The sequence below is a fragment of the Lactuca sativa genome, chromosome 8 (genome assembly GCF_002870075.4).
Source record: "Lactuca sativa cultivar Salinas chromosome 8, Lsat_Salinas_v11, whole genome shotgun sequence".
Taxonomy (NCBI): domain Eukaryota; kingdom Viridiplantae; phylum Streptophyta; class Magnoliopsida; order Asterales; family Asteraceae; genus Lactuca; species Lactuca sativa.
This window is the reverse complement of record NC_056630.2, coordinates 13,546,088-13,559,976: the sequence shown is the minus strand read 5'-3', so window position 1 is coordinate 13,559,976 and position 13,889 is coordinate 13,546,088. Positions and strand designations below refer to the sequence as shown.

The following is a 13,889-nucleotide window of genomic DNA, read 5'->3' as shown; positions in this document are numbered from 1 at the left end:
AGTATTGGACTCAACCCACGCTCACTTGTATCACTTCATGGAATTTAGCTTGAATGATCGTGAGACGGTAATATCATATAAGTCTTCAAACCTAGAGATATGAGTTGTTGATTTTGAGTTGGTTGTGCATGGATTGTACGAAAACACATCGGTAACTCGATGTTATAAAACGTGCTTTTGTGATGATTCAACAAGTAGTTAGTACAAGCATATGACTCGAAGTTTATTTGTTCCTTCTGGTCCTTGGAGGATTAGAAGCGATATCTGGTCCCCTCAATGATTTTGTTTTGACCTATGTATCGGGCCCGGTCAGAACCAAATTTATGTGTTCAGTTTAGTTCTATGTCAAACAAATCAGAAATCGGGAAACAAACTACTGGATAATAAGTACGACATTGGTCCATGTATTTGTCCGGCTGATATCTAAAACAGAGGATTATATGATCACTTATCTTAAATGTCGCAACATCATCTTAGTTCCGCAAGACTTTGAAAGAGCTACGATTGTTGGTCGGTTCTTGAAGTCATACTTGTAACTATAGTTATTAGACTTATCCAAGTGGGAGATTGTTGGATAAGGTGTCTAAGCCCATAACTATATGTAATATGTACTTGACCCGGTTTAGCATGGTCTATTTGGATTGAATGGCATCATAATAATTAGATAGACAAAATGAGAAAAATGACACTTATGGTTTGTTAATATATTATAAGTTCTAATATATTATTTAATTAGTATTGATCAAGAATTAATTTGGAATTAATTTTATGATCAAAAAGAGACTAATTAAATATATGGGGATTGATTTGTAAATCATTCATTCTTATGTAGTGGGCTTATGGTTCATGATTCACTAGATTGGGCTAGGACCCATTGGGTGCTCCATGGATGCTCCATGGAGGTTAAAACCCATGGATCATGGAGGAAATGAAAAGTCATGCACATTAGGGTTTACATGGTGTAACCCTACATGTGGCACACTAAATAAAGAGCCCCATGGCAAGCAAAATTGGCACTAAGACTAAAAGGGTGAGGGCTAGCCGATTTTGTGATCAAGTGTTCTTCTCTCAAGTTATTCCAAGAGTTGTGGTGTTGTGTGAAACATTTGAGGCATCACATTTGGGGTGCTAGGCTCACAAGGTCTTAAGGAATCCAAGCTACAAGAAAGGTATGTCATTCTACTAGTTTTTTATATTACAATTACCCCATGCCATGCTAGTTAGGATGAAAACCTTGGAAAACAAATTTCCATGAATATTAGAGAGAATATAGATTCAAGGTTTCTAGGGTTGCATGTACACCATAGGAGTGTCAGTGTGCTTAAAACCCATCAATAACCACCTCATGGTAACGATCGAGTCCTGCACTCCATCAAAAGTCGAGGGATTCATATTGTCGAAGTCCCAATACTGAAAAACCCCACCCGGTCTAACACCCGCAATGGCCACGGCTGTAAAGGCTACAGCAGCAGCAGTCTCAGAAACGGCTGCGTATCTGTCATCAAAGAACTCCATTATCGTGGTCTCAATAAACCCAAATAGCTCTGGTATCTGATCCCGGAAAATGGCCACAACCTCCTCATGAAGAATCCCCCTAATCCTGGCATCCAATCATCTGATCCAATCTGCCTGCCAGCTCCTGATCCCGATCTAGATCTGGTCTCAACTCGTCTCGTAGTCACTATACTGAAATACACCATGGATATATCAGATATACACATAACATAACAGGGGGAACCAACTCTTTACAAAGCCCTAGGGGTTGTGACTTCCTTCTTACGCGTACGGGTCCTATGCTTTCAGTAGTACGGGCCCATACTACCTTCCATACCTACCTGTATTTTTCTCAGAGGATCATCACACACCCTAACAATACTCACAAGCATAACCATATACTCAATCCTCACTCCCTATAGGACAGGCTAAAAATCACAAAACTGGCGAACTTACCCTACACAACTCATCCATGAAACTTCCACCAACCCTACAGCACTCATGTATGCTAGCCATATATAACGTTGGACCCTATAGAAATTCAAATATATGATCCTACCCTAAGACCTTCATCAAAAAAGAACGGAAATAAGGCCAAACCAAACATTCTCAAGCTATAATATCTTAGTTATGTATAAGTGTATAACCATGATAAATACATTAAGCAACTACAATAATGATGTCAATTCAATTAGAGAAGAACCCTAGGCTATCAGGCATCATATAATCAGGAAACTCTATCATGCAAAACCTGAAGATCCCTAGCTTATCACTAGCATGTTGTTCTAACATATCACAATATCATATAACACTATGGTATTTTAGGGTCTACTTACTGGCTCCAACTGATCGTACACATCGCATCCTCCTTGATTATTTTGGAAACCATTTGAAAATCATTCATTTTTTTAGAAAAAGTCTTTTCCTTAGTTTGAGACTGGATTCACACTAGTGTTCCTCCAATTAACTCAAACCATGGCTCTGATACCAACTTGTAACATACATAAAAATCATGAAAAATTAAACTTTTTAACAAACCCAAAAACCATCATTGTTTACAAATTGTTTTCAAAATGAGTTCAATATCATAGTAATCCCAAAATCATAAAAAAAAACATGAGGAGGTGCACAATCAATCCTTTGCCTTCCCACGGACATCTGAGGTACCTGAAACATAACCCAAAACTGTAAGCCCAAAGCTTAGTGAGTTTCCCCCAAAATACCAATACATAGCAAATAGCACAAGCATAATAACAACATACTATGGGACCAATCAACCATCGGGTTGGAATACCCGCAGCCCTCAACCATCGGGTTGGAATGCCAACATATTATGGGTCTAATCAACCATCGGGTTGAATACCCCAGGGCCCTCAACCATCAGGTTGGAATGCCCCCGGCCTATTGGCTTACACACAAAGCAGTGAAGCCTCGGCCACCGACCAACCATGTGCACATATAACAGATAATCATGTAACAGTCTACAACTATACACACAGATCTACAGATCACTAAGTATAGCAACATCCTAACTACCACGATACCTATCTAACAGATCATAACAATAAAATAGCATGCAAAACATGATATCAATCCAATGGGTCAACATTGGTGCCTTCGACCCGCAAGTATAAAGAGGACAACTCACCTGTACAAACAGCACATAACTGATAAGGTCCGACTCCAAATCTTAGCTCTCAACTTAAATGCCTACAACCATCAAATGACGAATTCCACCAAAACCCAAAATATCCTTATGGTCAAACTTGATCAAAGTTGAATTCAATGGTCAAGGTCAACAGCCTGGATTGACCCAACACGGTGTGTTCCCTTTTTATCACGTCGTGTTCTGTGAACAGTTCCACAGACGGGAAAACTTCAGCCAACACGTTGTGTTCGCCAGATTCCCAATAGCTTAAGATATTCAGCTGCCTTTTCGACCCCAAGAGCTCCAAGGCTCAGATCTGGACTAGGAATGCGATTAGGAAGGATAAAGTTTCTAGCTTTATCCTTTTGGACCGCAACAGGGTCCAAAAATCCAAACTACATGCTTAACCATACAAGGGTTTAACTATAAAGTCCTCAATCCTTAAGATCCAAGGTCCATTCCTTCCAGAAGTGGTTCAACCACCAAAACCATTCCAAATATTCGTGCTTTTTAATACATGCTTGTCCAATGCATGTCTTGAACCCATATTAGGTCAAAAAGGGAATTCATGACCTACTTTCTATGCATGGCATCAAAAATTTGGTTGGAATTAGATCCATGCCAGTACAAGGTCTCCTTGACCCGGAGATTCATAAAGTTGCAAACTTTATGAGCTCCCTTCCATGCATCAACCCATAACAAAGAGAAAAGGGGACATATATCAAGATTTAGTGACTATGAGTGATAATAATCGGGACTTGGACACTTACAGTGGTCTAGGAGAGTGTTACATTGAAGTATGATGCTTGTTGGATGAATCCTTGCTTCCTTCTTTCACCTTCTTCCTTCAAACACCAACTATCTTCACAAATGGGAGAGGAAAAGCTTAGGGTTTCTTCTTGAGCTTGAGAGGGGAGATAGAGGTTGAGGGTGGACAAACCCTAGCCCCCATGTTCCTTAAATAGGGGAATAAACCCCCAAAATATTAGGGTTTCACAAACAACGGTCAACAAGCCGTGCCCAGAGGAAAAACACGTCGTGTTGCTCAGTCAAAACATGTGTCTTTTAATGTATAAACAGTAAACACGTCGTGTTGGTGCCTCCAACACGTCGTGTCTAAACCCTAAGATTGCAACCATTAGACCAATTATCATGACATGAAAGAGTTAGAAGTACCTGGACATTAGGGTGTTACACAAGGAGTATGGTGGAGGTTATTCTTTTTGTGGTTATGTAAAGGATTTGATGGTTTCAAAATGACCTGTTGTTTGGAGAGTCTGTACTTCATCGAGATGAGATTTTCTACAACCTTATTGATATTTCATTTAATTGGTTTGTTTTTAGAAACTAAAAATTTTCAGCTAGATGGATTGATTGGCTTAATAATCATCCTCTACCTTTTTCTTTGTATTTTTAGCTTTTTTTGCTAGTTTCTAATACAATTGAGTCGTTCTAAAAAAAATAAAGATACTTTGTCAATGTTTTTTTTTGGAATGGTGGGTTAGGTATGGGATAGAATTAATGACATCCTTGTTAGTAACTCCTAGTTACCCAAAGTGTGTTATCCCCAACTTTTAAAACTTTGTCAATGTTGATACTTTAACAATAATAAAAAAAGTTTATACAACTATTTTGTTGGCAATTTTAAAAAGGTGTTGATACAAGCAAGGGTAATGGCATTACAAATCACCATCTGTATAATGTACCCGTAGTTGCTTTCAGTGTCAGAACAAAATTCGCATGGTTAAAAAATATACACCTGAGATCGTTTAGGGGTTGATATTGACGTTTTCTTATATTATTTAGTATTTGTTTGCATTTCTTTTTTTTTTAATTAGGTGGCATTAACTTTTGATTGTGTTATATTTTCCTAATAAAATCCAAATTTTAAAATAGGACAATCCTATTATAAGTACTCAATTTTTTTTATCTGGGCTTTCATCTTTTGACGTTTCTTCGTAACCCTAATTGGGATTCTTGAGTGTAATTCATCATTCTTGTTTAGATCTTTTGGAATTTATTCTTTAACTTTAGCAACTAGTTTCAGTTTTGAAATCAAAAGATAATTGGTTGGTCCATCATAAATTTACCATTTTTTGCTTAAACCTTGGAGAGTTAGAGTGGTATGTTCTTCAAACAAAGAAAATATTAACCCTTGTGATATATTGTTGCCTAGCTTAATCAGTTTGATATATTGTTGCCTAGCATAATCAATATTAACCTTAATTAATCTTTGAAGCAAATCCTTTTTTTATAACCATAGTCCCTTATAGTTCAAATATATGTTAAATGTAAGAAGCAATATATTTTTTTATTGATTTGTTTATCATAGCATTTTAATTTTATTTTTTGGGACATAAAATTGCATCTAAATATGAAAATATTTAATTATAGTAATATAAAATGTAATCAATATTAACTATTATAATTAGGTATTGTTTAAAAAAAACTAGATTGTAATTATTTCTTGATATTGTAATTGGTTATTCTTTTTTAAATACAATGTGTTAACAAAAAAATAGATAATTATACAACGATGTAATTACACAAAACATGAAAATAAGATGTTGTGAATACATACATAAATAAAAATACACTCTTGCCGTTAGCCTTTTATATATTTTTATCAACGACTTTTAAAACAATAAATAGATAAACAAAGAAACAAAAGGGTCGGAAGTGTATCTATTCAAATGTTGGGTCCCATATTTTTAGGCCGTTGCCTTCAAAATCGAGAAAGTCATAGTCCAGAAACCGAAGTATCAGCAATTAATAGAATAGAAAACCTCAAACAATCCACCAACATTTTCTTCTTCAGGTGAGAACATATTGAAGATGAAGACGAAGTGATTCGCTCAATCAAATCTATCAAAAATCAGACGGAAATTTCTGTAGATTTTGCAAGGAATGTGATGCACAGAAGAAATTGATAGCTAGCCGTGGTACAAGGAAGAAGATATTCAGTTCCAATGTCGTCGTGCTCTGTGGAGAATCAAAACCCTAACAAGTCTTCACCCTTAAATTTCTCAAATCTCTGGTTGAAGAACGAAAAAGTGCTGGATCATGTCGTTTACGCTACCTTACGTCGATTTTCCTTATCCAACAAACACCCTCCCTCTCTGCCACCACACCTAGACGATGTCACCGTTGCTTCTTCTCCTCCACAACCTCCCACGAACAGCAACAAAATCCTGGCTTTTGATTTCCCCCAAATTGTTGTATCTGATGATTTTACTCCTCTCCTTTCTGACGAAATCCTCCTCCACATCCTCTCGAAACATCCGGAAATATCACAAAGGAACTCAAATTGTTTAGTCTCAAAACGGTGGTTGAATCTCCAAGGTCGATTGGTAAGATCACTCAGGGTTTTGGATTGGGATTTCCTTATATCTGGTCGTATGTTCTTTAGATTCCCTAACCTTACACATATTGATTTACTTCATGGAACTGTGGTTTCCAATAGTAGTACCCCAAATTTGATTGGCCATGAATTGGGGTCTTTTCACATATCTCCTGATGATTTTTTATGCGATGACCATTGTTTATTACCAGTTGATGAAGTTGATTTTGGTTTGAAAGTTTTGGCTAGTATGTACCCCAATCTGCGTAGACTTGTTGTTGTGAATTGTAGTGAAATTGGATTACTGAGTGTTGCAGAGGATTGTCCCACAATGCAAGAATTAGTCTTACATAGATGTAATGATCATCTATTGTGTGGAATAGCAGCATTTACAAATCTGCAAATACTGAAGCTGATTGGAGTCATTGATGGTTTCTATAAGTCTCTGGTTTCTGACCGAGGTTTGACCATTTTGGCACAAGGGTGTAAGAGATTAGTGAAGCTTGAGCTACGTGGATGTGAAGGGGGTTATGAGGGGATCAAAGCAATTGGTGAATGCTGTCAAATGCTTGAGGAGTTAACAATTTGTGATCATAGAATGGAAGAAGGATGGTTGTCAGCTCTTTCTTATTATGAAAATCTGAAGTCTTTGAAGCTTGTTTCATGTAAAGGCATTGATCAAAATCCTGAACTTTATGAGCAATTAGGGTTTTGCCAGATGCTTGAAAGATTGCATTTGGAGAAGTGTCAGTTAAGAGATAAGCAAAGTGTTAGGGCTTTGTTTCTTTTATGTCAAGCTGTGGTGGAAGTTGTTTTCAAGAATTGTTGGGGATTGAATAATGCCATGTTTCTCAATGCAAATTTATGCAGGTATAATAATTTCTTTAAAAAAAAAATCTTGTTTCCTTCCAACTCCATGTAATTTGTTTTTATGGTTTGATTGCAGGAGGGTGAAGTCTATGTCTATAGAAGGATGTTCAAGGGTAACAACACAAGGTCTTGAGAATGTGGTTCTTTCGTGGAAGGAACTTGAAAGTCTTGAAGTAATATCATGTAAAAATATAAAAGATGATGAAGTGACTCCTAAGTTATCTGCTTTGTTTTCTCATCTTAAAGACTTCAAATGGTGCCCAGGTAACAACACGTCTTTTCTTCTGTCAACAAGACTCTCTCTTTCTGATATGGGAAAACGAGGGGGTAAATTCTTCAAGAAGTTTCAAATTTAAGAGTTTGAAACTGGGAATTTAAGCTCTTTGCTTATTTATTCTATAAATTCTTTAAAAGTTTCAAACTTGAACATTTGAGACTGTAGATTTGGAGTTCTTTAAAATGAAGCATTATAAGCTTCTGATTTGGATGAACTCTCTAAAGAGTTACTTGGACAATATTATGTATCCATATTTATTTTGATAATCAATCATCATCTTCATTGATTTTTGTTATTGCTCTCCGTGTGTTATTATAGATGTCTAGGCCTCTATGGCATACAAAAATGATATTATACTCAAAACTTATAACAAATAGTATGATTAGTATTTCAAACACTACAGAAGAGACACCAACGAATCAAGTTTTGTAAATGGATATAAAACAAGAGCAGTTTTTTGTCACCATAAGATCTCGGTGCATATGCAATAATATTCTACATGAGTTATGTTTCTCACTTTTTCATAATTAACAAACATAAAGAAACTACCGATGTTGACACGATTGTGATGCTATATCTCAAAAGCAGCACCTCATGGCATTATAACTAACTGGGAATCAAATATCCTCTTGCCTAGTGTTTCTATTTATCTTCTTATCATTAGATCAAGACAAATGTCAAACTCGAGAGGGGAGATTAAGAGAGAATTAGTGGAATCCATATGTCATTATTTTATAAGTAGAAAAATAAATAGAAATAAATGGTAGTAGCGATAAAAACACAAAAAGATTCACAACATCAACAGATCTTTTATTAATTGAAACAAGATCCAGTCGGCTAACTCAACTTGCAACAGAAATCTCACTACCATCACACTCTCATTCTAATAAGAAACAAAAAAGACTAAGAGAACTAGATATTACAAATGACGAACAAGAACGCAAATGAACAATCTAAGAACCCTAAAATCTATCTGTGAAAACGATGAACAAATGAGAGCAAAACGAAAGTAAATGAGAACAACCAAGAAAGACTGAATGACCAACAACACCTACAATACACATTATATACTTCGAGTACAAGACTCAAGTCAGATATGGATTTTATCCATACCAAACCCGAAAAAACCCGACCCAATAAAGATCCGCGTGCTTCTTTCTAAACATGAACAAGAGAACCTAGTTGCACCCCTTTACTTATGACAAACAACCAAACAGTCATCCTGCATAATAAATAGATACAAACAAAGAACAAAAAATAGAACACCTTCTTTTATGATGATCTTGAATAATATGCATACTTTTAACATCCCCTCTCAAGATAATCATAAAAAAAATTAAAAACTTTATATTTGAAAATGATCAAACAATCCCAACTCAGAACATAAAAAATATGTTGAGTTGAAGGAAGAGCTTTAAGAACAAAAAATACAACACCTTCTTTTATGATGATCTTGAATAATATGCATACTTTTAACATCCCCTCTCAAGATAATCATAAAAAAAATTAACAACTTTATATTTGAAAATGATCAAACAATCCCAACTCAGAACATAAAAAATATGTTGAGTTGAAGGAAGAGCTTTAGTATAAATGTGAGCCCTTTGTTTTTCTGAATCAATTTTAACAATCTTTATTACCCCTTTTGAAACTTTGTCATTAATAAAATGCACATCCACTTCAAAGTGTTTAGTTTTTTTCATGAAATACAAGATTTAAAGCAAGTTTAATTGCAGACTCATTGTCACAAAAAAACATTAACATGAATGAAGTTTTTAAAACACATATCAAAACATAACTTCAAGATCCGCATAATCTCACACGAAACTGAAGCCAAAGCACAATACTCTGAATTCTGATTTAGTAGATCTTGAAACAATATCATGTTTCTTACTTTTCCATGAAATCAAACTATTTCCAATATATACACAAAAACCAGTCACACTCCTACTAAATAAACACTTAGCCCAATCAGCATCCACATAAACACTTAACTGAAAAATACTATCTTTCATAATTTTAATACCCTTTCCAGAATTTAATTTCAAATATCTTAAAATTCTAAAAGCAACAAACAAATGAAAACGTCTAGGTGAATGCATAAACTGGCTAGGGGTCTGAACAGCAAAAGAAATATCAAGTCTAGTTATGGTTAAGTAAATAAGTTTCCCTATTAATTTATGATACTCAATTATATTTTCCAGCAAAGCATCCTTATCATCAACATACACAAGCAACAAAACAATAGACATCCCTTTATTTCGAACAAACAAAGAATAATCACTCATACTTTGAACAAACCCAAATTCAGATAAATCACTACACAATCTTTCATTCCATTTTCTAGGTGCCTATTTAAGGCCATATAAGGATTTAAGTAATTTACATACTCTATTATTACCATGAATATGATAACCTTCTGGAAGAGACATATACACCTCTTTATCTAGGCTACCATAAAGAAATGCATTATTTACATCAAGTTGAAACAAATTCCGTCCATTATTAATAGCTAAAGTAATAACCACACGAACAGTAACCATTTTGGCTACAGGAGAAAAAGTCTCGTCAAAGTCAATACCCTCCTTTTGACTATAGCCTTTTGCAACTAACCTAACCTTATAACACTCTACCTCACAATTTGATTTGTATTTAATTTTATGCACCCAACGACAGTCTATGGGTTTTCTATTAGAAGGTAAAGAAGTAATAATCCAAGTATTATTATGATACAAAGCATCCATTTCAGTATTCATAGTTTCTACCCAATTGGGATCAGTAGAGGCTTCAAGATAATTTTGTGGTTCTACAATTTTATTTAGATTGGAAACAAAAATAAATTTTCAAAAGACAACTTGGAATAGTTCAAAGTTTTTTCAATACCATACTTATATTTACCTTCTATCACATAATCACATAGTTTTGAGGAAATTTAGACACTCTATCAGACCTTCTAACCCCTACAAGACTACTACAGGAAGAATCAGATTTATTTAAACTAGTTCCCTCAGAAAGACCAGATGAGTCAGGTACAACCTCCAAAGAGTGAGGACTAAGTACCTCACCACCCTGGCTGCTAGAACCAGCCTCATTAGGTTCAACTGTATCAGCTATATTAGAAGTCTTATAAAAATCATCGTAGGAAACAAAATGTATGGAATTCAACTCATCAGTTAAATCAAAAAAATAGTATTGATACTTATTCCACCATAATCCTTTTTCTTTTTAAACATAAAGACATATTCATAAAATTTCACATCCCTGGAAAAAATGATTGAATGAAATCAATGAATGTCAAGACTATAAAGCTTGTAACATTTCTTCTTATTAGAATATCCAGTTAAAACAGATTTTTCAGACCTTTCAGATAACTTATCATAAACATTCAACTTAACAGCAAAACATAGACAACCAAAGACTCTTAGATTTTCAATATTAGGAACCATATTAAAAATCATTTCAAATGGTGACTTCCCATGCAACACAGAAGTTAGAAGCCTATTGATTAAAAAAGTTGCAGTAAGAACAGCTTCTCCCCAAAACTCTAAGGAAGACCAAACTGAAAAAGTAAAGCTCTACATACATTTAACAAATGCCTATGCTTTCTCTCCACAACTCCATTCTGTTGTGGAGTATAAGCACAAGTGGTCTGATGTAAAACACCATTTGTTTAAAAAAAACTCATGAAACTAATTATTAACAAACTATGTCCCATTATCAGATCTTACAATCTTAATACAAACATTAAAATGATGTTAAAGAAAACTGAAAACCAATAAAACACTTTAGTTTTAGACTTCATAAAATATACCGAGACACCTCTTGTGAAATCATCCACAATGGTTAAAAAGAATCTTAATCCATCAGTAGTAGCAACACTATAGGGACCCCATACATCAAATGAATAATTTCTCCTATCTTAGTGGTATTATGTTCACTTAGTTGGAAAGAATTTGGAGCATGTTTAGCTTTATGACAAACATTACAAGGAGGAATACTATCAAAACCTAAATTAAGAGTTTTTCTAAGAACATTTAGGGACTGATATGCAGGATGTCCTAGTCTAATATGCCAAGTCAACTTAGAAACACAACATTGAGTTTTAACAAATACAAAACCTTTACCTGAAGCACATGAGCTATCAAGGTAATAAAGACCCCCAGATTCATTACCATTCCCCCACAGTCACCTTGGACTATTAATCCAGAACAACACAACTAGATTCATCAAAAACAATTTTACAACTATTATCCTTACACAACTTATGAACAGATAACAAATTCACATTGAAATCTGGAGCAACAAAAACACCAAATAAGGTTACAGACTCAGACAGATGCATATTACCAATTTGATTTACTTTTGCAGAGGAACCATTAGGATGATCTACATACCAAGCCACATTCCGCTTCATGCAGGGTCACCAATAATCAAGTCAAAGATCTTTATACATCTTTGTCGCTCCTGTATGGATGGAAAACCTCGACTTGTGAGCCTCCTTCATCAAAAAAATTTGTGTACTCCTCTTTCAAGGCCTCAACCTGAGCCTCGCAAATATGCTCTAGCAATAGAGTAATCATTGTCATCCTCATACACAAATCTCGGATAAAAGTAGTAGTCGTTTTACGGCTAAGAGCATCAGTCACCACATTGGCCTTTCCAGTGTGATAAAGGATATCACAATCATAATCTTTCACCATGTCGAGCCACGGGTGTTGCCTCATGTTCAGATTCGGCTGATCCATCAGATATCTCAAACACTTGTGGTCCGTGTAAATGATACAACGAACCCCATACAAATAATGACGTCAAATCTGGAGGGCAAAAAACACAGCCCCCAGCTCCAAATCATGAGTAGGATAATTCGTCTCATAAGGCTTCAACTGCCTTGAAGCATAAGCAATCATATGGCCCCTCTGCATAAGCATTGCACCCAACCTTGTGATTGAAGCATCACAATAAACCACAAAATCCTACATGCCCTCAGATAGGGCCAAAATCGGAGCCTCGCACAACTTCTGCCCCAAAGTATCAAATGACGCTTACTACTCAGGCCCCCAACAGAAAGTGATAGTATTCTTCGTCAGTTTGGTCAACGAAACTGCGATCCTGGAGAAGTTCTCGATGAACCTCCAGTAATATCCTGCTAATCCAAGGAAACTCTAAATCTTAGATGGAGACCTCGAAACCTCCCACTGCATCACGACCTTGATCTTGGCCGGGTTGACCAATATCCCATGGACCCAAAAACTGCACCTCATGCAACCAGAACTCACACTTGAAGAATTTTGCATAAAGTCTCTCCCTCCTCAGAGTCTTCAGGTGCTTTCGCAAATGATCATCATGCTGCTCCTTGGTCTTAGAATAGACCAAAATATCGTCAATAAATACAATGACAAACCGATGTACAATTGGGCTACATAGGCAAACTCTCTCTTACACATCTAAACTACGAAATTAAGTCCACTATAGTGTTGTGAACAAAACTTTGTTGTTTGACCTCCTCATGTACTACTACTTCAACTTCTAACGTTGGCTATGATGGAGACAAAGCAGATTCTGGTGATTGTTATAAAAGAAAACAAAAACAAAATTTTTAACAACAACAAAATCTTTTTTGAATAGTCTTAAAAACTAATTTTAATGCAAAATATAATTGTTACGGTTGAAGTTTTTTTGCCTTTTAAGTTCCACACATCGGACAACACACTAACTAATCTAAAGTAATAGCATTTTCAAGGATGAAATTAGACCCGTCTTTTGGTGGTTGATGTTTTAGTTGTTTTGTGAACCGGTGCTTCTACTTGCAAATAAAAAGTTACATGGTAAGATATAATAGATATAAATATTATAGATTGGTTACCGGAAACATTTTTTATTTCAACCATTCTGTAATGTAATGTAATATAGTTATTATCTTTTCATCTTTATAACCTACTTTTCTAAGCAACATCCATGTGAAGTCGTCATATGCAAATCCCATCTCTTTGGTTTGTTTGCATCATACCTAACTACCAAACAAATATTGAATACCAAAATAATTACCCATTTTTAAAATGTTCTTCGGATTTTAGATTGGGTTTTTATTCCAGACATTTCTAGCAATATATTAAACATATCTAAAAACCCAAACACAATTTGTATGTAATGAATATGTACGAATACCTATTCTAAAAAAAGAAAAAAAAAACATCTGATTTCATAAATATTCTTCGAACAGCAAGTTTTCATTTCGAAAAACATTCATTTAGATTTTAACT

General features: G+C 35.2%; 1 protein-coding gene across 1 annotated transcript; it reads left to right on the top strand.

Moving 5' to 3' along the window:
- The first annotated feature begins 5,887 nt into the window (after positions 1-5,887).
- Positions 5,888-7,915, top strand: LOC111904056 (F-box protein At5g07670). The gene is made up of 2 exons (XM_023899835.3): positions 5,888-7,352; positions 7,429-7,915. Exons 1-2 carry the CDS (start codon positions 6,112-6,114, stop codon positions 7,706-7,708), a joined length of 1,521 nt encoding a protein of 506 aa, XP_023755603.1. The 5' UTR covers positions 5,888-6,111; the 3' UTR covers positions 7,709-7,915.
- Positions 7,916-13,889: the final 5,974 nt, after the last annotated feature.